This window comes from Vulpes lagopus, chromosome 5 (assembly GCF_018345385.1).
Source record: "Vulpes lagopus strain Blue_001 chromosome 5, ASM1834538v1, whole genome shotgun sequence".
In the NCBI taxonomy this organism is placed as follows: domain Eukaryota; kingdom Metazoa; phylum Chordata; class Mammalia; order Carnivora; family Canidae; genus Vulpes; species Vulpes lagopus.
Window position 1 is genome coordinate 118,041,138 of NC_054828.1, and position 27,500 is coordinate 118,068,637.

At 38.4% G+C, this 27,500-nt stretch overlaps 1 protein-coding gene across 5 annotated transcripts in view; it reads left to right on the forward strand.

Moving 5' to 3' along the window:
• Positions 1 to 27,500, forward strand: part of LDAH (lipid droplet associated hydrolase) — a 105,435-nt gene that overhangs the window by 71,769 nt on the left and 6,166 nt on the right. For all 5 annotated transcript variants that reach the window (XM_041755618.1, XM_041755621.1, XM_041755620.1 and 2 more), the window contains exons 5-6: positions 1,565 to 1,799; positions 16,927 to 17,009. In XM_041755618.1, coding sequence (XP_041611552.1) covers positions 1,565 to 1,799; positions 16,927 to 17,009 — 318 coding nt within the window. The remainder of the gene's footprint in view (positions 1 to 1,564; positions 1,800 to 16,926; positions 17,010 to 27,500) is intronic.

Consider the following 27,500-nt stretch of genomic DNA (forward strand, 5'->3'; position numbering starts at 1 on the left):
ACCGTATGATACAGTATTTCTACTTTGAGTGATATCATCAACAGAAGTACATGCGACCAAGAGGCATGTATAAAAATGTCCATAGTATCAGTAAAATAAATAGCAGTATGTTCATACAGTGGAAAACTACATAGCCAAGATAATAAGCTGTTGCTACATATATCAACATGGACGAATCTTATAAACAGTGTTGAGTGAAGGAAGTAAAACACAAAAACATACTGTTGATTGCATTTATACAAAATTCATTCACAGAAAAGATTTAACTATCGTATTAAGGAATATGTAATTAGTCTGCTTGAACGGCCATAACAAAATACCATAGACTAAGGGGCTTCAACAACTGACATTTTCTCAGTTCTGGAGGCTGAAAGTCCAAGATCAGCTTGCCCAGATGGTCAGTTTCTGGGGAGGCTTCTTGGCCTGTGGGTGGCTGTCTTCTCCATTGTGTGTTCACCAGACCTCTTTGTGTGTGCTTGGGAAGAGAGAGCCACCTCTTGAGAAGAGATTCATTCTCTGGTGAATCTCCTTATAAGAATACTAATCCCACCTATTGGAGCCCCACTCTGTGACCTTCTTTCTCTCTCCATATAATCACATTGGGAGTTAGGGCTTCAACTTATGATTTCAGGAGAGTCACAATTCAGTCAACTGCAGGACAATAACTATTAATATAAAGCAAGATAAGGAAGTGATTATAGTATTAAGAAATGATAAGTATTCATGTAAAGCAAAGTAAGGAAGGCAAAATAGGAGTTACCTAAGAGGTGAGCAGAGGTTGGAATTGGGATTGGAAGAACAGTGTTTTGTTTCTGGATCCAGAACAATAGAAATTATTTTTATCTATGAATTTTTAAAATATTGATGTGGTAGCTAATGGTAAATTTAAAATGCTTTAGCAATGCTCTTCTTTCTTGTGGAGTATTATTAAAATATATTTCCTGATATCCTGATGAATTCAGTTGAAATTATATTTTTGTCCTTGAACATTTTCCCTTATAGGTAGAGATTCCCAGCTTTCCTTGTTTCTAGCCTGCATTTTACTAAGGTTAAATCAGGTGTTAGAAATATGTTTGATCCTATTAAAGATTATCTTTTATTGGTAAGAGTAAGGAATAGAGAAGCTTATCAAGAGTGAACTATCCCCACATATAATTAACAAGAGAAATGACCAGAACCAGAGTTCTTTATGTAGTTCTGATTTCTTCTGGTATCACTAGTCAGTGTGGTGGTATAACTATTAGAATGGAACGTGAATGCCTAATTTTGGTGGTCTTTCGAAAGGATTGTGAATTGCTGTCACAATCAGGAAGTTATCTAGGAATCTGATTTGTTCCTCACCCTGAATATTAACCCCAGTAACTCAAGGGGACATCCTATGCCTCCCCCAGATTGCTTGTGCACTGAGAAGACAGCTGATGGTAGTTTTTTTCATTTGCAGCAGATCTTTAGTTGTATTCTGAAGCCCTGTCATTTGTCCTGTACTGTACTATATAGAAGAAACAATAAAACGGTGGGTTATCCCTTAAGAAAACTTCTCATCAAAGTATGTTTTTTATTATAGATAATTCGCTCCTTTCTGCTCTTTCCAACAATTGAGCGAATGTCTGAGTCACCGAATGGCAGGATCGCCACTCCACTCCTGTGCTGGCTTCGATATGGTCTCTATGTTTTTGCCTACCTTCTACTTAAACCATGGCCTGAGAAAATCAAGTCCTTTGTTATCAGAATTGCTCTTCAAATGATGAAACTGCAGAGCGAATTTTCGGTCCTAAACATATTAGAACCTTTCTGCCTTGGTAAGCACATTTTAAAAGGTATATGTTTTTTCCATTTCTTTGTGTCTTCCTCGATTTCTTTCATACATGTTCTGTAGTTTTCAGAGTACAGATCTCTTACCTCTTTGGCTCAGGGTTTATTCCTAGGTATCTTATAGTTTTTGGTACAATTGTAAATGGGGATAAATTCCTTGATTTCTCTTTCTGCTGCTTCATTATTGGTATATAGAAGTGCAACAGACTTCTGTGCATTGATTTAAAGAATGAAATCTTGCCATTTGCAATGACGTGGATGGAACTAAAATGTATTAAATAAGTCAGTCAGAGAAAGACAAATACCATATGATTTCACTCATATGTGGAATTTAAGAAACGAAACTGATGAACATAGGGGAAGGGAGGGAAGATAAATAGATAAAGAGAGGGAGATAAACCATAAGAGACTCTTAACTTAATTTTTAAAATATTAACTATAGGAAGCAAATTCAGGGTTGCTGGAGGGGAGGTGGGTGAGGGGATGGGGTAACTGGGTGATGGGGCCCTAAGGAGGGCACTTGACATAATGAGCCCTGGGTGTTATATGTACCTGATTAAACACTAAATTCTACCCCTGAAGCTAATAATATGCTATACATTAACTAGCTTGAATTTAAATAAAATTCTAAAAAATACATAAATGAAAGAAATAAAAATTAAATGGATAGGTTTATTCTTGTATCACAATGCAGAATTTCCTCAGACAGTGAGTGAATATCGAGCAAGGAATTATTTTTCTCCTAAAAGCTTAAAACTAGACATAAAATAAAAACAGACATAGAGGCTTTCATTTTCATTTTCATCAGGCTTTGATTTAAAAACTTATCCTTCTGATTCTCCACTCTAGCTGCCAGATGGTGGGAGAGAATTCTATATATAGTACATATGGACTCTATAGGAATCCAGAGTACACCTTGTTAGTCCATTGTAAGAACTCAGGAGAAACCAGCCAAGGAAACCAGGCTCAATACTCCCATAGAGTGAATAAGCAATGCTTTTATTTTCCCTTTTACATGTTTTTGGAGGAGTTTAAATGACAAAAGTAATTAATAACAGTCATTGTACTGATTATATTTTCTGAATGTGCCAGGGAATATTTGCTACTATAGTTTTTGGCTTCAATTTTTGTTTTTAAATGTAAGCTACCTTTTTAGTTAATACTAATTTATAGACTATTTATCAATTATTTTCATAATAAAATGATCCCTTCTTAATCTATACCTCAAAAGGTTATTGTAAGATGAAACATGATAATATATGCAAAGTGTCTATATAATATTTTATTTATAATAAGCCTCCAGTGAATGATATAACAACAATTGCAGCAGCAGCTAATGGCACCATTCTGGGTATTTACTTGTAGTCCTCAGAACTAATCTGTTTTGGATATTTTTCTGTCCTCATTTTACAGGTGAAAATACAGAGCTATAAAGAAGTTATATGATTTGCACAGTCATACAACTAGTGGGTAGCGTTCAGACTTTGGCAGTCTACCACTATACTAAAGATTCCTTTTACCATAGCTGCTATTGTCATCTTTTTGCCCCAGTCAGTTATAAAGGCAGGACTCCCAAAAGTTCATTATCTTTTATTTATTTGTGGATTTTTGTCTGTTCCATGCTCTCTCCAACCCCCATTCTTTTAGTATACCCTAGCATAGCAATGGAAGAAGAGGAGAAAGGAAGAAAGGAAGCAAGATTCAGGGGAGTTATAAAAATCACAAAAACTGAAGTTGGAGAGGCCCCTTAAAGACCTAATCCAACCCCATATCCTTCCTTCCTATCATAGAAAGAGATGGCCTAAGTGAGAAGGGCATTGTCTACATGTCAGAAACCCTTCTGCTGTCTGGTTCTTGGACATTGATCAGACCAAAAGTTAGACTAGATGATCTCTAAGGGCCAATATATATATCTTTGGAAATTATTTGAGACCAAATGGAAGTCACTTGAAATTCTGGCAAACATAAATAAAATTGGGGATCCTTGGGTGACTCAGTGGTTAGCACCTGCCTTCGGCCCAGGGCATGATCCTGGAGTCCCAGGAACGAATCCCACATGAGGCTCCCCGCATGGAGCCTGCTTCCTCCTCTGCCTGTGTCTCTGCCTCTCTGTGTGTGTGTCTCTCATGAATAACTAAATAAAAAATATTTTTTAAAAAATATAAAATTACTCCACATATGCTTCAGTAAATCATTTTATTTCCCTTTACAGTTTCTTTTTCCTTTGGGCATTTTTCTTTTTACCCGATAGAAGGAATTATAAAAAGCATTTTCCAATTAGAGATTCCATTTTCCTACAAGGAATTCTGCTTCCAGAAGGATGGAATGGATGTACTTTTTCCTACTAAGTACCAAAACCCCTGCATATTCAGTAACGTGTAGAAGGGCAAGAGAAAACACACACACACACACACACACACACACACACACACAAAAGAGAAAAAAACACAGAAAACAAACAAAAAACAAACAAAGAAAAGCAGAATGAAGAGAAAACAAGTAATAAAATGGCGTACAAGCTCTTCTAACATATCAATAATTACTTTACATGGAAATGGTCAAAATACACCAATTAAAAGACAAAGATTGACAAAGTGGATTAAAAACATTACCTAAGTATATGCTGCCTTCAGTTCAAACATAATTATACAGGTAGATTGAAAGTAAAAAAATGGAAAGAGATACATTATGTAAACATTAATCAAGAGGAACCAGGAATGTCTGTCTTAAAATCAGATAAAGTAGACTTTAGAGCAAAGAAAATTACAAGGGACAGAGAGGGACACTGCATAATAACAATAAGAAGTTCAGTCTACCAAGAAGATAGAAGACATAGCAATCCTAAACATGTACACCAAACAAGAGAGTTGCAAAATATATGAAGCAAGACTGATAGAACTGAAAGAAGTAATGGACAAATCCACAATTATAGTTAGATACTTAAGAACACCTCTCTCAACAGTTGAAGGAACAAGACAGAAAATTAGCAAAGATACAGAAGAATTGAACCACAGTATCAACCAACAGGACTTAATAGATATTTATAGAACACTTCACTCAAAACATCTGAGTTTCTGATAGGCATTAGATAGGAATGCCTGATTATCAAACTATCTGTGCAAACTATCAAACTAACTGATTATCAAACTATCTGTGCTTTTCTTATACCTCTTTAGAAATATTTTCTAAAGCCATACCAGGACACAGAGTATACGAAAGTTTTATTTGTTTTTCTATATATGTTTAGTGGCGGTGTAACACATATGAGATATAGTCAAGCGTTTAATGTTTTTAACTAAAAGAGGTAATTATATAAAGATGTTTTCCAGTTTTTCTACAGCAGAGTTCTAAGCACCCTCTTAGAGAAGTGGGCTACATAAGCTGTCCTTGAAGGATAGGAATCTTCCTTTCAGCTATAGTGATTGACCCCCTACTATGTCTTCCAGTGGCCCCAAGTGCAAGCATCAAGAAACAAGACAGTTTGGATGACACTCTACCTTCCCTGGCTCAAGAAAACCAAAGAATTCTAGCCACATTGCTCCTTGGGGACCCTGGGATTCCTTTTCTGCACAAGCACTGTAGAGTTATACTATGTGCAAATTACACTCTAAAGTAAACTGAGCTCTCAGCTACCTTGCTTCATATCTGTTCCAAACATCCAAAGTCCAAACAAACTTTTAGAGCACAGCTGTCCTATTTCTGCCATCCTTGCTTCTCTGCTTTTCTTTTGTCTTTGTTCTAGATCTGGCCTTCTGATGTAAGCAGTACTTCAGTGGTCTCTTTTTTTTCCATATTTCCCACTCAGTCTGTATAACCTTGAGTAAGGGGAAGGCAGGCGAGAATTACTTGTCTTTTTCTTTGGACCCTTGGTTCATTGTCTATTTGGGTCTTAATTAAATCTCCCAGTAGTCACCCTAGGCTGATCCTTAACCAAGCATTTCAACCATCCTAGCAAGCGTCTTGCTACCTGTCCCCTTGGGATCCCACATCACCCTTGTATCCTCTTGCAACAAGTACCACAGAAACTGCCTCTGCCCAGGCTTGCCCTGGCTATCCCTTAGGTGATTCCCATCACCTTGCTTACTACAAAAGGAAGATGGTCCCAGCTGAGAGAGACCAATACTTATAAGACCATGGCTTTTGCAGATAATAGTGGCCTCCTCCCAAGCTTGTATCTCATGAATGGTAAAGGTAAATCAGTGTTCAAACCAACCCACTTGAATCAGAAGTATTTTTGGGTTACACAAAGAGAGGGCTAATCAAGTGGAAAAAGCAGGGGTCCAAGATTATTCTCAGGGGTCTGTAACATCTGTGACATCCCTGCAGACCTGTTTCCCTGGCTTTACTGTCACCCAGACAGCGACCTTTAACATGCCAGCTTGACTTTTAGTAGGCCTTACGGTGTTTGCACATTATGTAATGTCTGTGCTTCAGTAGAAATCTTACAGAAACAAATGGAGGAAGTTTGCTAGTCTAAATAGTGGATAATAAATCCTGCCCTATCTAGATAGACACTGATTTTCTGTATCCTTTAGTTTATACACATATTTTTTTTGTTGTAGTAAGGTCCGAAAAATTCAAGGAACCAAAATATTCAAGTATTTCAAATGCTGTTGCCCTTTTGGCAAAGATGGCACTTTCTTTGGGCTGGGAGTCCATGTATTAGCCTTCTTCCCCAGATTGAGTGAGTGAAACATCAGTTCCTATCTGGCATTCAGAGAGTAGCCCTAATTCAATTAACATATTTTATAAACTTTACCACAGTGTCCATCAGATCAATTTACATAATTATATTGTTTTAAATGTTGTTTTTAAAGAAAATATATGGGGTTTTTTACTTTAATTTTAATTCTGGAATGTTTGCTACTACATATTTTCTTTATAATAGATGTTCTTCTACTTCATAAGGAATAGGCTTTTCACTGAGACAGCTAAATTGGATTTCCTGATCAAAGCTAAAAGCAAATATATTTTAGGTTAGCAGTATCACAGGTCAAGATAATTAACTTTAAAAAATATTCTAGGGTCTTTTCGTTAGTTAGGCCAAATTGATGTTTTAATTCCTTTCAGTTACCTAACTAGAAAAACATAGTGCAGAGACAAAGGGCATTCCTGGTAGGTTGTATTACTTTATTGCATACATTCTTGTAAAAAAAAAAAAAAAAACTTGTGTTATCTTTCCTTTCCTTGATCTGTGTAGAAATAACTATTTTAAACACATACAGTGATATGAAATGAACTCTTCAATGAACTGACACAAAACCTTTACTAAAGAATCACACATTTATTCTCAAAATATTTTTAACTCAATCTCAGAAAAATTTTTTGAGTAAGACAAAACCAGACTCCCATGCTACCTATTCTCTTATTTATGGTGTAGCTTAGAAAAAATCTGTTGTTAAAAGGCAACTGCAACTTTAATAATTCTTAGAAATCTAGCCTGAAATGCAGCATGACAGAGAAGTTTTGTGTGTGTGTACATGGTCAGTATTAGGATTTAGGATAAAAGGTAATGATTGGATACAATACTAGAATACCATCTCTAGTTTAAAATTAAATGACTCGGGAACCCTGGGTGGCGCAGCGGTTTAGCGCCTGCCTTTGGCCCAGGGTGCGATCCTGGAGACCCGGGATCGAGTCCCACGTCGGCTCCCGGTGCATGGAGCCTGCTTCTCCCTCTGCCTGTGTCTCTGCCTCTCTCTCTCTCTGTGTGACTATCATAAATAAATAAAAAATAAAAAAAAGAAATGTTTAAAAAAAAAAAATTAAATGACTCAATGAAAGCTTTACTATAGCTTTCTAAAGAAATTTGTATGTGTATGTTATCCTGCTATTCTAAGAAGTTGTATTATTTTCTTCTAAAAAAAAAAATCATACACCTTGAGTTGTGTTTTTCCCTTTGGTGAACTCAGTGTCACAGAGATAAGGTGATCCATTTGCAGACTAAATGGATGGTTATAATAACGAAAATAATGGTAAAATCAAACAAACCGAGGCATTCTACTGTGGAACCCTACAGGAGGCATTGGATTACCTGTCAGCAAACTAGCAGGACAACTTGGCTTCCAGTCCCCAACTTCTACCTCAAAAAAGTATCTGTGCATCTCCCCCAGACTTCTTGTTGCATCACTCATTGTTGTTTTACTTCCCTCTGCATTTTCCCTCACTGCTGAGACGAGTGCTTTGGGAGACCTAATTTTTGGCCAGTTTCAACAAAAACCCTTAGACTCTCCCTCTTACCTGCAGGGATCTGTCCCGGTTTATACCAGTACATCCCTCCTTGGCTCACCAGTGTGATTGTGTTTCTGCCCCCAGTTCTGGGCTCCCCTGTAACATCAGCTTTGCACCACTTCCAGGAAAGCAACAGGTTTTTCCTCCCGACCACTGCCCCCCTACAACTCTTCCAAAAAACAACACCAGCTCAGTCCCTTCTAATCTTATTTAACACCCTTACGGATACCTGCCATGAACCAAGTACTCAGATAAGCCCTGGAAAGAATAATAAATAAAGCTCTTGCCTTTAAGTTAACTTACAGCATGGTCAGGGAGACAAATGTGAAGAATTTTAATCTCTCAGAGTTAGGGCTTTCATGAGAACAGATAGAGGAGAAATCAGTTCTCCCTGGGTCAGGAACAGAGAGTAAGACTACTGAATTTGACTTGAAGATGAGTTGGGATTTTTCCAGAAGGACGGAATAGCATCAAAATAGGTGATGGAATTCAATAGAAGGCAATTCTCCATTGTAGATTACATATACTTGGAGAACTTAATGATGCCATCTGACTTGTGAGATGAAAATCCTTCTGTCTTCCAATGTCAGCCCCCACTCCTTTCATCCCCTTAGCCACTCTCCTGCGAGGTGAAGTGCTGTAGTGATACTTGAACAATGAGCAGGTTTCAGAAGATATAGTAGCAAAGTATAGTATATTAGACTCCTCAGTGAGTTTTCTTTGTACCTGTATTGAGATTTGTAATGGAAAAAAGCAAGTAAACAATTCCCATTCTTCTAAGTCATTCTCTTTCCTTCATGTTCATGTTTTTGTTTCCATTACTCTTGCTCCTGGATATTTCCCTCACTGTGGTGCTTGAAACTCTGAATTCTGCTGGGTTTCCGAGAATGCTGTTGACAATCATTGCCAAGAGAAATGTGTTTTCCCCTTAGGAAATTACATGTCCATTTGGTATTATTATTTCTGACCACTGTGTTGTATTACGAGCATTTCTGAGGAATGAAAAAGATGGCTTCCTTGGAGCAATTACTGGAAGGGAAACTGGTATGTTACTTTCTTTAAAAAAAAAAAAAAAGTATACTTAGATCAGAAATTATCAGGGAAAAAAAGAATAGAAATAAAGGTACATTCTCTGATAAGAAATTTTACTCTTGGAAATATAAAATTCCTTACAAGTGATTTGCATTTTTAAGTTGCTCCTAATTTTGGAATAACACTACAGAAAATTGATTAAAACATAAATGTTTTTACCTCCATGAATTATCCCAAAGTAAACTCCCATATAACACACACCCAGCTCAAGAGTCACGGTTGCCTGGATCTCAGAAAGCTCCCTTAAGGCCCTGCATTTCCAAAAATCCACTTCTGAGCTCATTCGGGTTGTTGGCAAGAGTCCATTTTATGTGGCCTTATGACTGAGGTCCCCACTGTCTTGCTCACTATGAGCCAGGGATCCCTCTCAGCTCCTAGAAGTCACTCTCTGTTCCTTTCCACGTGATCTCCAGCTTCAAACCAGCAGTGAAACTTCTAGTCCTCTTAGCACTTTGAATCTCTGACTTCCTCTTCTCCCACCAGCCAGAGGAAAACTCAGATTTTGAAGGATGTGTGTGATTAAAGTCATCTCTGCTCTATGATGTAATCTCATCATGGGGGTAATACGTCATCAGATTCACAGGTGCCACCTGCACTCAAAAGGGAGGAGACTGTAGAAGGGCAAGTAGTATTGTGTCACTTGCCCTCTGTTTTCTGCTGCTCTTAAATGCTACCTGTGTCAAAAATCCAGTATCCTTATATGCGTAGTCATTTCTGGAAGAGTTTATATAGAATCAATATTATTTTTTCCTTAAATGTTGAGTAGAATAGACCAATGAAGTCCTCTTGCCCTGGAGTTTTCTTTATGAAAAGGCTTTAAATCACAAATTTAATGCCTTTAATAAATAAAAGACTTTTCAAGCTGTTTGTTTTCAAGTAAGCTTAAGATTTGTGATTCTGTTCATTTTATCGCTTGTTGAATTTCTTAGCATAAAGCTGTTTACAAAATTACCTGATTATCCTTTGGCATCAGTAACATCTTTAAGGTATCACTTCTCTTTCCTGATACTAATGTTTTATGTCTCATGTCTTCTCTTGTATTTTTTTTTCCTGATCGGGCTGCCTAAAGGCTTATAAATTTTACTAAACTTGTTCTTGGTTTCATTTATTTTCTCAATTGTTTTTCTGCCTCCTATTTCATTAATTTTTGCTATGAACATTATTATTTACTTTATTCTGCCTACTTTGGAGTTAATTTTCTCTTTCTAGTTTTTTACAGTGAAACTGAGGTCATTCATTTGAGATCTTTTTCCATTTCTAAAATAGGTGTTAAAGCTTTATAAATTGCTTTCTAAATACTGCTGTGATCATGTCCCACAAATTATGATATGTTGTGTTTTTATTTTTATTCACCTCACAGTGCTCTTTTATTTCCCTTTAGATTTCTTCTTTGACCCAGGGGTTTATTAAGAAATGGATCATTTCATTTCTACATTTTTTTAATAATAAATTTATTTTTTATTGGTGTTCAGTTTGCCAACATACAGAATAACACCCAGTGCTCATCCCGTCAAGTGCCCCCTTCAGTGCCCGTCACCCATTCACCCCCACCCCCCGCCCTCCTCCCCTTACACCACCCCTAGTTCATTTCCCAGAGTTAGGAGTCTTCATGTTCTGTCTCCCTTTCTGATATTTCCTACCCATTTCTACATTTTTGACGATTTTCCAGATATCTTTCTGTTATGGATCGCTAATTTGGTTCCATTATGGCCAGAGAACATATTTTGTATGATTTTAATTGTTTAAATGACATGATACATGTTTTATGGATCAGGATATGGTTTGACTTGAGAAATGCTCTGTGGATACTTGAAAAGAATGTATGTTCTGTACTTGTTAGTAAGACTGTTCTATAGATATCACTTAAGTCAAGTTGATTGATGGTATCATTTTCTGATTTTATTGATTTTCTAACTATTCTATCAATTATTAGAAGATGAGTGTCAAAATCTCTACTATTTATGGATTTGTCTATTTCTTTTTGTATTTCTATTAGCTTTTACTTCACATATTTTGAAGTTCAAACTTACTAGGTGCATAAACATTTAGGACTTACACCTTCCTGATGAACTGACCCTTTATCTATGGTAATATTCTTGGCTCTGAAACTCATTTTTTATGATATTAATATAATCATTCCACCTCTCTTTTGACTCATGTTAGCATGACATATCTTTTTCCATTTTTTAACTTTTAGTCTTTATAGGTAAGGTCCATTTTTTGCAGGCAGCAAATGTTGAATCTTGCTTTCTTACCAGCTCTGCCTTTTAATTTGAATGTTGAAACAATTTAAACTTAATGTAGTTACAAACTGGGATGGCTTAAATCTGTAATCTTGATACATATTTTCTATTTGTCTCTTATGTTCTTTGTCCCATTTTTACTTCTTTTCCTACCTTCCTATAAATCAATTGGGTATTTTTTATGATACATTTTATCTCATTTGTCGACTTATTAATCATTTTTTGTTTTAATATGGTACTCTACCACTTTTACAGTCTTCAGATGATAGTGTCCTATACTAAAAAGTTAACAGTAAGCCCTTTCTCTCTCCTAGCATGGACACTTCTGTCATGTATTTTACTTATTTGACATGTTATTATTATTTTGCTTTAAACAGTCAATTGTCTTATAAAGAGGTATAAATAATAGAGTAATGTATTTTAAATTTACCCACATAATTACTATTTCTGGTGTCCTTTATCTCTGTGTAGACACAATTGTATCAGATTATCATCTTTTTGCTTTAAGTATTTTCCATAACATTTCTTTTTTTCATAACATTTCTTGAAGTTCCGCTAATAGTTAATTCTTTCAGTTTTGTATGTCTGAAAATGTATTTTGTCTCCACTTTTGAAAGCTTTTTTCACTGACTGTAGAATTCTAGATTGGCAGGGTTGTTGTTGTTGTTGTTGTTGTTTTTCCCCTTTCATTGCTTTAGAAATGTTCCTCCACTGTCTCCTAGTTACATCATTTAAAGAAGAAACCTGCTGTCTTTTTAAGTCTTGGTTCCTCTGTATGTAATGCAGTTGACCCTTGAACGATGTGAGGGACAGGGGCACAACTCCCCACCATGCCTTTAAAAATCTGTGTATAACTTTTGATTCCCCCAAAATTTAACTATTAATATCCTACTGTTGATCAGAAGCCTTACCAATAATATAAACAATTAACACATATTGTATATATTGTATGTATTATATACTGTATTCTTACAATAAAGTAAGCTAGAAAAAAGAAAACATTATTAGGAAAATAATAAGGAAGAGAAAATACATTTATGGTACTATCCTGTATTTATCAAAAGGAATCCATGTATAAGTGGACTCACACACTTTAAACCTATGTTGTAAAAGGGTCAAACTGTACATCATTTTTATCTACTTTTAAGATTTTTCTCTTTATCACTCATTTTAAGCAATTCATTATGTACTTTGGTATACTTTTCTTCATGGTTCTTGTGCTTTGTGATTCTTTGAGCTTCTTGGATTCGTGAGTTTATGGTTTTAATATTTTAATATTTTTAAGATATTTTTCTGTACCTCCCTTCTTCAGAGACTCCAGTTATGTGGCATATGACATATGACACCACTTTGAGGTTCATTTGTGGCCCACTGATATTCTGTTCTTCCCCCACTCCACCCCAAGTTCTTTTCTGTGGGGTTTGTTGTTTTTTTTTTTAATAGTTTCTGTTGCTCTGTCTTCAATTCACTAACTTTTCCTTTATGATGTCTACTCTGCCATTATCCCATCCAGTGTATTTTTCATCTCTAGAAGTTTGGCATGAGTCTTTCTTATATCTTCCCTAACTCTATTTAATATGTTCAATATTTCTTCTCAAATATATAGAATAGGTTATAAAACTTTCAATATCTGTGAATACCAATTTTTTTTAAATAGGCTAATTTTGCTATTATTAAAATGCCATAAAACTCACTCTCTTAAAGTGCACAATTCAGTGGTTGTCTTTTAGTATATTCTCAGAGTAGTGCAACCATGACAACTATCTGACTTTAAAATATTTTCATCACCTCAGAGAAACCCCATGCCCATCTCTACCCATTTCTACCTCTCCCCAGTCCCTGACAACCACTAATCTACTTTTTCTCTCAATGTATTTGCCTATTATGGACATTTAACATAAAAGGAATTATACAGTATGTGACCTTTTGTGACTTGCTTCTTTGATTTAGCATAATGTGTCCAGGGTTCATTCATGTTGTAGCATACAGCACTACTTCATTATTGATCAATAATACTCATTTTATGCTGATAGCATATTTTGGTTTTCCATTCATCAGTTGATGACTGTGCAGATTGTTTCTACCCTTTGGTTATCATGAACAGTGAGGCTGTACACATTCACATAAAGTTTTGTGTGGACTTCTGTTTTCACTTTTTTGGGGTTTGCGCCTACAAATGGAAATGCTGGATAAATGCAGTAACTGTATATTTAACATTTGAGCAAGTGTCAAACTGTTTTCCAAAGTACCTGTACCAATTTCCAATGCTACCCACGATGTATGAAGGTTTCAGTTTCCCTGCATCCCTGTCAACACTGGCTTTTGTTCATCTTTTTTCTTGTAGCCATCCTATTAGGGGTGATGTGGTATGACACTGTGGTTTTGATTGCATTTCTTTGGTGACTAATGAAATGATGTTGAGATCTTTTCACACACTTACATCTGTACTTTTTCTTTAGAGTAATGCCTGTCCAAATCCTTTGCCCATTTTTATTTTTATTTATTTTTAAAGATTGATTTATTTATTTTAGACAAAGAGGGGGAGAGAGAGAGAGCACAAGCAAGGGAGTGAGGAGCAGAGAGAGAGTGGGAGAGAAACTCAAGCAGAGTCTAAGCTGAGCATGTGGAGCCCAAGAGTCGGATGCTTAACCAACTGTGCCACCTGGGTGCCCCTTTTGCCCATTTTTAATAAAATTTTTGTCTTTTTATTGTTGAGTTGTAGAGTTCTTTATGTTCTAGATGCTAGATCCTATGGGATATATAATTTTTTTTTATTCTGTGCATTGTCTTTTCACTTTCTTGATGGTGTCCTTTAAAGTACGAACAGTGTTGGGCAGCCCAGGTGGCTCAGCGGTTTAGCACCACCTTCAGCCCAGGGAGTGATCCTGGAGACCCGGGATCGAGTCCCACGTCGGGCTCCCTGCATGGAGCCTGCTTCTCCCTCTGCCTGTGTTTCTGCCTCTCTCTATGTGTGTGTATCTCTCATGAATAAATGAATAAAATCTTTTAAAAATAAATAAATAAATAAAAATAAAGTACAGTGTTCATTTTTATGAAAACCAGTTTATTTTTACTTTTCTCACTTATGCTTTTAGTGTCGTGTCTTAGAACCCATTGCCTAATCTGAGATCACCAAGATTTATTCTTATGTTTCCTTCTAAGTTTTATAGGTAGATTTAATTGTTAAATTTAGGACTATAATTCCTTGTTAATTATTTTTTGTATATGATATGAGACGGTGGTTCAACCCATAATATTGTGTGTGTATATCCAGTTTTCCCAACACTGTTATTTGAGTGTTTACGGATTTTATTACCTTTGTAATTTTGGAATCAGTTTTAATTAATTTATATCCTGATTTGGGGTTGTATTTTCCTGCCTTACATGCTTGATAACTGTTTATGGCATGCTTTATTTTGTTAACTTTACCTTTTTGGATGCTGGATATTTTTGTATTTACGTAGATGTTCTTGAGCTTTGTTATGGGACAGTTCTATTACTTGCAAGTTCTGTGTTTGCTTTTAAGCTTTGTTAGTTGGTTGCAAGACAGCATTCAGTTTAGGGTGTTTAGGGTCAGTTTTACCCACTACCAAGGCAAAACCTTTTCCAAGTCCTATAGTCGATATACCATTAATTACAAAATTTTCCTAGTAGGCTAGTAAGAACAGTAACTACTCCCTGTCTGGGCACTGTTTCCTCTAAAGCCTTTTGGGTGGTTCTTTCTCCAGCTTCTGGTGATGTCTCACAGGGTAGTGCCAGTCAGTACTTAGCTGGAACTGAAGAGGAACCGTATGCTGGTCTCTGGAGCTATCTCCCCTCCTCCACTTTCACCAGCTCTCTCCCCTCCATGACTCTGCCATACAAAACCACACACTGACTTCCCCAGCTCTGCCTCTTTCTTGTACAGTGTGTCCAGAATTTGTTTTTAATCAGCTATGGCAAAGTGACAGGCACAGAGAACTGCCTTTGGAATAAGAATTTATTCCCTCCAGTTCCCAAGAGGAGACAGGGTAGAAGGAAGGCATGAGGAAAGTGGAGGGACACCAGGGGACACCTTGTTTGGTTGGAGAGATTACAGACACTGATTCATTCCAGCCAGTGAAAGAAAAAATATAAGTCTTATAAAACTTTAGGTACAGCTAACCACTCAATGAAGAAAAGCAGAATTCGTATTTTCAGACTATTCAGTGAAAAGAAATTTTTAAGAGATAGCAAAGGGGCACCTGGCCAGCTCAGAAGAGTGTGCGACTCTTGATCTTGGGATTTTGACTTCGAGCCCCATATTGGGTATAGAGATAACTAAAAAAATAAATAAACTTTAAAATAAATAAATAAATAAATAAATAAATAAATAAGAGATTAAAACATCACTTACACTAAAGGGGGTGGGAAGGAGTATTGGAAATCAAAAGAAAGCAAAGCATATACAAAATAGGATAACTGGACTCAAACCAAGTATCTCTTCTATCAACATACGTGACTATGTTAGGTCCCTTTAAGAGGTACTTTCAAATTACATTTTTAAAGAGGTCTGCTTATGATTTCAAGAGACATTCTTAAAATGAGAAAAGATTGAAAATAAAAGGACAAATATATCAGGCAGATGATGACAAAGAAGAGATCAAAGTGACAATAATAATACTATTCAAGGGATCCCTGGGTGGCGCAGCGGTTTGGCGCCTGCCTTTGGCCCAGGGCGCGATCCTGGAGACCCGGGATCGAATACCACATCAGGCTCCCGGTGCATGGAGCCTGCTTCTCCCTCTGCCTGTGTCTCTGCCTCTCTCTCTCTCTCTCTGTGACTATCATAAATAAATAAAAAAAATTAAAAAAAAAATTTTTATTTAAAAAAAAAAATACTATTCAAAATGGAACCCAAGGCACACAGCACTGAATGAAAATTTGCATACCAGTATGAGAAAGCAACTTAAATGTGTGCTGTCTCTGGTTTTCTTCCTCTTTCTCAGGTATGTGACATCTGTCTAGAAAGGGAGAGGGTCAGCTTTGCTCCTCATGCAGTCAGTACAATGGGACTAACACTCATTAAAAACTCTTAGGGAGCCTTTAAACCTATTTTAAAATAAGCATTCATCTTAATTGTAACTTTAACAAAAAATAAAATAAAAAGTCAGGATAGTTTCACATTAGTAACTGCCTGCCATTTCCCTGGTGTGCATGATTTACCTGTAAACATCTGTGCTTTTAATCCTTAAATCATAAAAATACATTGTTCAGATGCACCACACATCATCTGACGTGGTATCTGACATGAGGCTGCCTGCTGCTGCTGCTGCTGCTGCTGCTGCTGCGTGTTGCTATTGAGAAAGGCAGGTGAGGGAAAGAACAGGTTCTTTTGTAGGACATGGTCTTGTTTCCAGAGACCAGGCGTGTTGTCTGACTCACACCTATCTCTGGGCATCAGTGATAACTTCACATCAGACAACTGCTTGCTGAATGGAATAGAGGAACCAGGGATTAAATACAATTAATTTGACATTTGTGTTTGGTCTATATATTCTAAGCGTCTGACTCTTCTTTTTAAATGTAGCCAATGCTGCCTACCTTGGAGGCCAAGAAATGATGAAAGTGGTGAAGAGAGACAACGAAACCATAAAGACATATTTATCTAAGGTAATCATTTTGGTGCTGCAAGGAAGTAAGTAGATGGGCAGAAATATTTACTGAGCATGAAGTGCTGGAATTGGTTAGAGTCTATGAGACCTCAAGGGTTTGTGGGTTTCCTATAATGTTCCACTTCTAGTTCAAATAAGGCAGTTCTTGAAAGTTGCATAGGAAGTAAGCAAAGCTGACCATATACTTCAGTAGATACTTAAATATAATTTACCACCTGTTTTTGTAAGGTTTGTTTTTAGAATCAGTGCTTCTCTCTAGGGCCTTATGCTGAGGATACTCTCAATAATATTTATAGAATGAATGAGGTATATTAAAATGTAAGTAAAACACTGGACAAGAACTAATATCGCTATGACCTGTTGACTCAGCCTGTCTTTTTTTATTCTCCAATGCATTAGGGTAGGGATGTTCAGCTGTGACACCAAGACCAGGTTTCTGTACAAGCAGGTGCAGAAAGGCAAAGACTGAAATATTTAGCATTTGGGAGTTACTGCTGCAAACGTCAAAGTCTTACACAAACACAGTTGAAAGCACCAGTCTCTGAAACAGTGAGGGTACCATGGTCAAGAATATATCTAAGAACCCTAGAATTGGTGGCTCTGGTACTCCTGTGGCATCATTTGTCTGTATGTCCATTCCAAATAGGATAGAGCTACGCTGTCTAAATACCATAGTCAGCAGCCAGTATGGTTATTTGCAGCTAATCCGAAAGGAGATGTGCTCTAAGTATAACATACACATCGAGTTTCAGAAACCTAGTACTTAAAAGAGATAAAGTATTTCATTAATATTTTTATATTGATTATATGTTAAAATGATAATATTTTAGACTATTGGGTTAAATAAAATAGACTATTAAAAGTAATTTCATCCATTCTGTTAAACTTTTTTAATGTAGTTACTAGAAAATTTTAAATTACATATGTGCCTTTATATTTCTGTAGGGCTGTGCTAATCTAGAACTTTACAGTAAATGCTGACCTGTGACATCTGCAGGTTATGATGTAATGAGCCCGCCCGAGTGGCCAGTTCTTACAGGGCCCAGGAACCTATAGTCTGCAGATAAAATCTTAGATGTCCTCCCCCTGGGTTTAGAATGTTTTCATAAACTTTGAGACATTTGACTTAAACTTGCTACAGTGTTCGTATTTCTGGAACCTCCCAATACAATTATCTTAAAGCAAGAAATATATGTGTATGTGTTCTTTAAAATATATTTTCTTCTTTAAAAAAAAAAAAAAAGGTTTTTTTCCAGAATATTGATCTATAGTAGCTTCACCCAGAGAGGACTTTTGAAAATCTGTATTTGTCTTATGGCCTTAGTACTCATCTTTTTCTAAAATAGCATTTGGCTAGAGATTGAAATTTTGAAGCCAGAAGGAAACCCTCACTAGCTGAATGGGGGAGGTTGGGGGCCTCAGAAGGACACTTTCTCCAGGGCTTTCAGCTGTTTCCAGTCATTGAAGGATGTAAAAATACAAGAAAAAGAGTATTTTATTTTTCAGCTAAATTATAAGTGAATTTGTTTCAAAAATGCATTTAAGTTCTCAAGGCTAGAAGTTCATAAAAACAACTCAATTCCCAGTTAATAATAAGACTGGCAGATGCTCACTTCCAAAATTCACACTTACAGAATGACTAGATCCATCATGTGTCAAAGCCCATCTTACCACCTGTGGAAGCCAGCTGCTATAAAATACTCATCATCTCTGGATTCTGTTTGTATGTTGTGCTCAGGAAGAGGTCAAAGGAAGGTGCTAACTTATTCCTGTCCTAAGTTAAATCCATATGCAAGTGTAATCATTCCCAGATCGAAGTCTGCTTATGGTAACTGTGTCAGGACTGTAAGTTTACTGAAACTTCTTTAAGAGAAACATGGGGGGATAATAGTAGATGGCAGGCATTTCAAGGTTATTATTAACGCAGTCACAGGAATAAACTTTTCCAACTACAGGGAGTAGTTTTGTTTTGTTTTTTAAGATAGCACAAAAGGTACTGGTGGAATTTGGGAAAGCAAAGCATTGTTTAGTTTATGGATGCAAAACTACGTTGCCGTGAATTGATTATCCTTTGTACTCAGTTTGATCTCTCCATTAGAATAATATAGTTCCGATTCCTAAGTAAAATGAGGTACAGAGAGACAGGAAGTTTATTGCAACTTTTTGTGTCTATAATGAAAAAAAGAGGAAACATGCTGTAATTTAATATTGGTGAAAGTCGAATCAATATACGGCCCCATCTGCTTGAGAAAATAAGGAAACTTGAAAGGGCATGTAGTTTTAGGAAGGTAGTGGCCATTACCTCTTGCCTTCCCAACAATCCTGACAAGTGGTTCAACTTGAAAACCAGTTCCCAAGACTAGACATATCCCTTTTTAGGTACTTTAGTCCCAGGAACTCTGTCCCATTTCAGCCCCAAACATTGGCGTTCAAAAACTTCATACCTATCTGCCAGAACTGTCCAGTGTGAAGACTCTGTGAGCCACATACTTTGTTGCAAAAATATTTGAAGGTATCTCAATTATTCAACTAATTTTAAAACAGTTCTGAAAAATGTGTCTTTGTGCCATCCAGTCAGGAAGCCGCAAGAAAGTCTAAAAATAGTCTCTCTACTACATCATGGGGATGGCTTTCAGATTCTTTCTCATCTGCTAGAAAACTATCACACCATAAACTCCAGGCTTTGGTTCTACATTCAGATTTTCTGCCACTGGATTTCCATTGTCCACATGAAGAGAATTTCTTGAGGAAAATGGACTTTTTAACTCTGAAAAATCTACTGGACTAATTGCCTATTGCCTGCCTGCCTTCCTTCCCTCCCAGGTCTGCAGACTTTATATACAGTATCAGGCAGTTGTGTATATTAGCAGTGCTTCAGTACTACACAAAGTTATTTTCCTTTCTTGGAGCAAATATACCAGCCTCATATTTGTTTCCGAATGAGTATACTATGGCCTGTGGCATCAAAGATTGTGTTCTATCTGCCTAACTGAAGCCACCTATCCTTTAAAACTTGGCTCCAATGTCATCTCCAGGAGGCTTTCCTCAGCCCCTGGTTTTGGTTAGATGTTCCTCCCCCAGCCCTTCCCTGTGTAGTTATAATATTGCATTTTCCACACAGTGTTTAAGTGGTCAGTTTTCCCCTCTTGTGTACCTTCAGGTCAGGAATTATGTTTTTCTCATCTCGATATCTCTAAAGACTCAGCACAATGTATGATACCTGCTGAGTTAATAAATAAATGTGTACTAGATGGATAGATGGATGGGGAAGCCATTAGGGCATAGATTCTAAGACTTTTTTGTGCCATGGGTCTCTTTGGCCCTCTCATGTATAGACCCCTACTCAAAATAATGGTTTTAAGCACATAAAATAAATACATGAAATTACTACAAAAAAGCAATTATATCGAAATAGAGTTATCACAATAACTTAAAAACAAATTTGTGATAGTTCGTACACCTTTATTAACACATTAAATAATGAGATATAAAAATAGCAGTCAGAATTAATAAGTTTATAGTAATGAGCATAAATAACTTTTTAGTTATCTTCAACAAATTTCCTGTGATTTGAAAACTTCGATAATTTTATGTGACAAAATGTAGATGTCACTCATACTACTATTGTTTGTTGCCTGTATTCATAATTGAAGGAAATACTAAATTGTAGTTAGAGGTTAGCAAAAATAAAGATGTCATCTTTTTCCCAAGCAAGTTTACGCTGCCCTTCCCCCACTGTCACCACATCTGCATGAACCCATGTGGACCCATAGATTCCCCGCTGGCCAGTGAGGAAGCCCTGCTTTAGAGACACTAGAGGTGGTTAGGCAGCATGGTATCGTGGCTTGGGTGCTGGCTGGTCTGAGAACAAGAAGCCATGAAATGCTACCCTAAAAAGATGAGGTTAGTTTGAGCTGTTGGGGAGCTATTGAATGGCTTAAGCAAAAGGGTAATGACCAGAGTGATAGCCAAAATGTTTGACAACCTTTTGGCGTAGCCACTTACCCATCAGAACATGTGCCATCAATGAACAGCCAGACAGTTGAGAGCTACCAGTTCATATCAGTCAGCCCTAGGAATGTGGCTGGATTAACAAATGATAGGGATTATTGGGTGGGAGGATGTATGGAAAATATTGGAGAAGGATGAAATTTGAGGTAGGGAGATCATTCAGGAGGTTTTTACAAGGACTGAGGCAGTGGGGTGGGGGCAGAGAGGAGGTAGGATAGGGAAGATTTAGGAAATAGAGTCAGAAACACTTGTACTAACAGGACAGGAGATAATGAGGAAGGAAGAGTCTCGGATTATTTCTCTGTTTTTAGACTGGTAACAAGATAGGGAATGTGGGGAGAGAAGTACTAGCAAGCTGTGGGAGGTTGTTGAGAAACTAGTTCATCTGGGTCCTTTGAGATACCTATGGGACACTCAAGTGGACACATGTCCGGCAGGCAGCTGGACCTATGGGTGTGAAGCTTAGAATGGTAGTCTGGGCTGAACTTTGATTTGGAAATAATGGAGATAGATTTGAAGCCATGAGCCTGGATAACAGTAACACAAGGAAGTAGTATATGGAGAGAAGACATCTAAAGATGGATCCTTGGGAGCACAGCTGAAAAGGTTGGGAAGAAGCAAAGGAGGTAATGAACAAGACAGGAATGGAGGGAGAGGGGTGGGAATGAGGACCACAATAAAACAAGCCCAAGTAAGAGAATCAGCTGTTCATTTTCGCCACCCCCATCCCAATTCTTTTGGGAACCCCTGGGGCATGTTCTGCTTTATGAGGCAGCTGGTGTGTCTGAGGCAAATAGGTCAGCATTCGCTTGTTCTGTCATTGTTCTAAACCATAAGGAAATGATGTCCCATTCACAGAAAAGTGAATTTGTGTTTGGTTTAGAAACTTGAAGTTTTCATTTGAAACTCACTTAGGAGGGAAACTCTAAACTGCCGTGACCATCTCTGGCCTAGGCGGATGGAAACAGCTGGTGTGTGCTACTGCCAGACCGACGGTGAGCATCGCTCTCAGCCAGTGAGGGGTCTAAAGTTTTCCCAGCGAGAACCTGTGAGGTGCAAGCTTCGTGACAAAGGCGGGCAGCCGCGAAGGGGCCGCCAGCAGAGTCATGTTGCCCCTGCCCCCAGAGGGCCAGGCCAGGTGACGGTGTGTTTTGGGAAGGGGGCAAAGTGTCCTCAGGAACAGGAACCCCTCTGCTGTGGCCCTTTCCCCATCCTGCTTAGCCCACCCGAGCCCAGAGGTGCATGTTGCCTGTGGGAGCAAACCTTGTGCAGTCGTTGGCAGGTTCGGGCATGCAAATCCTTCGGACATGCACACGGCCTGCCCAGCGGAGCATAGGAAGTGCTGCCTGGCCCGGCTGACCAGGACTGCCTTCCGCCACGCCTCGGTCCGAAACTGATCGTGTTAGTTCTGCCTGTTTAATTTGAAACCTGTTCAGAATGTCATAATCATCCTGGAAGTGCGTAGGTTTGTTTTCATCTCAACCGTTTTGACCTTGAGAGCTTTATCTTAGGCACTTGTGTTAGCATACCCTGAGTTCTCAGGTGGAGCAAGATTGAAAGGAGCCGGGGCGTACTGGGGAGCAGACTTCTGAGTCGCAGCCTGGGGTTCAAACCCCAGCTCCACCGCTTGCTTACTTATGGAACCATGAGTAAGTTACGTGACCGCACTGAGCCTCCTTTTTTCATCAATAAGGTGGTTTAATAGTAGTATCTAGTATCACACATTTGTTCCAAAAATATAATGCTGTAATTCATATAAAGGCCTTCCAAGAGTATCTGGCATGTACTAATAAGCATTCAATAGGAGTTTATTATTATTATAAAGTTTGTTATATCCTAGATATGCCTCTGAGTGCTTTAAAAAGACTATTTGCTTAACTTCTTCCCCCACACACTCCTTCCCAGATATTTCATTCTGCAGTGAAAGATTTTGCAGATACTAAGTAGATACCCTAGAGACCCTAGAATGCCCCAACCCCATCCTAGATCACAGCCACTGCTCCCCTTGAGATGCCTAAAGGAGAAGTTGTGCAGGAAGGAACAGTGGCAAAAGGAGGCACAGGAGTACTTCATTTTTGCCGGAACTTAGGACAGTACCCTCATGCAAAGAATCCAGATGAGCTGGACTTGGCTGCTGTTTCTCTGAGTTAAGCAAGACCCTCCAGTACATCTGCCAATCTCCTGAGGCATATGACTACAGAGAAACAGAAACACAAGAGGATGCATTTGTTCCCAATGCCTCATACTCTGCAACCTCACCAGAAGAAAATTGATGCCTCAGGTCAGCCTCTCACTCTAGTCCCAGGCAAGAAAGAGACAAAGCTAGTCAGTAGCTGGTCCAGTGCCCTCCATTTGGGAGTGAGTGTGTTCTGGCTCTTTATACTCGAGTCACACAGAAAGGACTGAGCCTCACTTTACGAGTCTGATGGGCAGCCACTGGAGAGGGGTCCAGCCAGTAACCTACTGGCCTTCTGCTGCCGCCGCCACCTCCTCCTCTCCTCCTCTTCCTCCTCCTCCTCCTCCTCCTCCTCCTCCTCCTCCTCCTCATCATCATCATCATCATCATCATCATCATCATCATCATCCTTTGGTGCCTTGATGCCCACAGCTCCCTGAGGTGCCTGCAGAAGGAAAAGGTCTCAGTGATCATAAAGGATTGTGTTGTTACCTCCATCCTCAGCCACATTTCTTCATCTTTGGGGATTTTAATTCTCGTGTTCTCAAGGAGGGTAATTGAGCCAATTCTGGATAAAAGGAAGAAAGGAAACAAAGTAAATTGGAAAATGAATATCCTAAACTGTCTCCCTTTCTTTAGCAACTCTTCAAGTTCCTAAAAATGCTTGTTCAGAAGGACTGCAGTGAAATTGTAAAGCTTTGTGACTGCCATCCCTCTGTTCCCAAGAGGAATATGATTTTTAAATAATTGAAAAGAAGAAGCTTATGTTACAGAATAGGCCTCCTCTGAAGTGTGTCATCTGACGGGGAGTGGGGAGGGGGTGGGAGCTGCAGCCTGCCGTGGGTTCTCTGCAAGGGTAGAATGCAATGGAGGAGGGTTAGGAGGGAAAAAAGCCTGGGAAAGCTGGGCAGGGTAGGGGGATGATGAAAACACAGAAATAAAGGCAGAACAGGGAGATCTAGCTGGTACCTAGATGTGCAGGTACTAATTTGACCCCTTGGTAGGCAAATGGCTGCTTTGTGTCTGATATTTGGCTTCTTTGATCACAAACAACAAAAATAAAAACCAAACCCAAACCTGACAGGTGACAGTTATTCTGGAGAAGGAAAGGAAGAGTGGAGAAAGCAGGATTGACATAATTTTTCTGACTTCTCAAAGCACGAAGGAGAAAATATGTCTCCTCCCTGAGCATCTACATCACTGCCCTGTAGTTGCTCTCACAATGCAGTTTTCCCTGCCACGCAGTGTGACGGCTTAGGGCACTCTTTCTAAAGAAATCAGCTTGTAAACTGGGAAACCTGTTCAGTCAGCACCTAGGGAGCCACAACTCTTTATGGAACACTAACAGAGGAGTCCCTGTGCAGCCCAGGAAGGCAGGGGGCCTTATCTCTGCTGCTGTGAGGGCCCAGGGGCTCTGCCTGTGAGCCCTACCAGGCGGGAAGTGGCAGTCTCTGAATGCTGGTGCCATCCTTCATTTTGGATGATGCCGGACCACGAGTACCCAGATGGCACTGCAGTGTAGGCTCCAGATCTCATTCGTAAGTAAAAGTGGGTGAGAGTCACCTCCGTGAGCCAAGTGTGAGTGGTGGCTTGAAGATGGGCTGTGCTTCACTGTTTCTTTGGATAGTGACTGATCTGGATCTTCCAACCAATGTCCTTCCCCCATGATCTTTTCAGGGGAACATGGCATGTGTGTGTGTGTGCGTGTGTGTGTAGAGTGTGTGCACTATATGATAATATATAATGTATATAATAAAACGCTTTGCTTTAGGCTTAAAGAAAATGTATAGAGATGCCTGGGTGGCTCAGTCAGTTAAAACAACTGACTCTTGATTCAGCTTAGGTCATGATCTCAAGGTCATAGGATCAAGCCCTGTGTTGGGTTCTGTACTTGGCAGAGTCTGTTTGAGATTCTCTCTCTCAAAAATAAATAAATAAATAAATAAATAAATAAATAAATAATTTTTAAAAAAAGAGATTCTCTCTCTCTCCCTCTACTCCTCCTACTCCCCACCCAAAAAAATAGTCTTTTTTTTTAAGTGTATAATACTTATATATTTTCTGAGCCTGACTTATATCAAAAAGCAGCTTATCAGAAGAAAATATATTTTCAGAAATCAATTTAAGGCCATGTGGCTGCTTTTTCCTCTGACCTGAGCACAACCCCCACTTTAGGGAAGAATCTAGACAAATTTTTGCCCCCATAAGAGATCCCTTTGTCCTCATTGTCATCACCAGTGTAATAGCACCTGCCCTTTAGAGTGCTTATTGTATGTCAAGTACTTGATACGCGTGTTTTTTAATCCTTACCGCCCCACAGGGTATCTGTTCTGTCCCCACTTTACAGAGAAGGAAACAGGGAGCCTAAGAAACTGGTCCAAGGTAACATTGCTAATAGATGGAAGAACCAAGATTCCAGCCTAGGCAGGTATGGCTCAGGGCTCAAGCTCTCAACACTGTGCCCGCTGCACTGTGCTCTCCCCCTGTAACTGAATAATGAGCTTGAGCAGCCTAACAGATGATTTTACCATAATAGAATACAAAGGCTTTATGAGAAGTGCTTTCACTCTGAGCATAACGGCCCTGAAATACCATCTACCCTTCTGCTCAGGTTTACATTATATCATGAAACAGATTGCCCAAGGACCACTTGAAGAGAGAAAGTTCAATTTGTTTAACTTCCAAGGACAACTGGTTTATACCAAACTTGGCTACATGGTGAATTATATTCTAAGGAGCTTCTAAAATTGAGCTTATCCATAAAGTTAACAAAATGAATAAATGAACAAATACATAAATAAAATTAGTAAATTTAAAAGAAAAATAAGCAACATTCTAAGACTATGAAAAACTTCCTTTTATTAGACCTGTGACTCCTATAATGCCTATAGTCCTATTAGATTGTTGAATAGAGAGAAGAAATACAAACAGATTTTTTTCCAGTTTTATTGAGATATAATTCACACAAAACATTGTATTAGCCTAAGGTTTATAACATAATGAATATGATATGTGTATATAGTGCAAAATGATTACCATAGTAAGTTCAGCTATAAATTTAAATTTCTTGCGACGAAAGCTTTAAAGGTCTACTGTCTCAGCGTATTTCAAGTGTACGGCACAATCCCGTTGATCACAAACAACAAAACCACAGTTAACCACAGTTAACTGTGCTGTACATTAGAGACTGTGTTTAACCACAGTTAAACCCGTTAACCACAGTTACTGTGCTGTACATTAGAGACCAAGGGTTTATTCATCTTATCACTGGAATTTTGTACCTTTTGACCACCTTTACCCAGTCCCTTCACCGCCCCATTCCCCATCTCTGGCAACTACCAATCTAATCTGTTCTCTCTTTCTAGGAGTTCCTTTTTTTTTTTTTTTTTTTTTTTTTTAGATTCCACATATAAGTAAAACTATGCTGTATTTGTCTTTCTCTGACTTATTTCACTTAGCATAATGCCTTCAGGGTCCATCCATATTGTCACAAACAGCAGACTTTCCTTCCTTTTTTATGGCTGAATAGTATTACTGCTTGTGTGTGTGTGTGTGTGTATACCACCAGATAGAGATTTTTGTGGTTTCCTTCATGTTTAATATTTTAGGATCTACCATTGAAAGTGACTTTTGTTATTTATTAGCTAAATCAAATATATAAACTTAGGTCATAAGATGGTTTCTAGCATTGCTTTTCTTAAACTAAATCCTCTGCTGGTAATGCATAAAAGCCAACAACTCCAAATTGACTCCTGCAGGGCAGGATTCAGGTCTCCCCACTTTGGGCACCTGTAGCAGCATCTCTCTGCCTGTTGTGTTTCAGGGCCAGCTTGTATACGCCTGTTCTTCCCTAGTCTGGCAGCTTCTCCAGGGCAAGCTGTGTTTTACTCGCTTGTGAATTTCAGCCACTTAGCCAGTGCCAGATGGGAAATCGGGTTAGAGTCATTTTTGGTGGGACTGCTTTGAATCTGTGAGTTTCAGCAGCAGAAAGTGAGAGGGAAAAAAACCACCCACATGAGAAAAAGACAAATGTGGTTCCTGTGTGGTGGCAAACTGCAACAATTTGCAGGGACATATCTCCTTAGGGGGACACTGAAAAGTCCAAGGAAAATACGTCTGCGAGCACAGAGATTACAGTAACCATAATGCCACCTTACCGCAGAAAACACACGAGGAAAAGCAAAAAGCAATCCCGAGAAGTCAAAGTGTACACAAACTGAGAAAATTAAATTTTGTGCTTAATAGAGAAATGGATTACTTAACATGACAGCAATCTGGAAACAGAATAATTTCCATTCAATA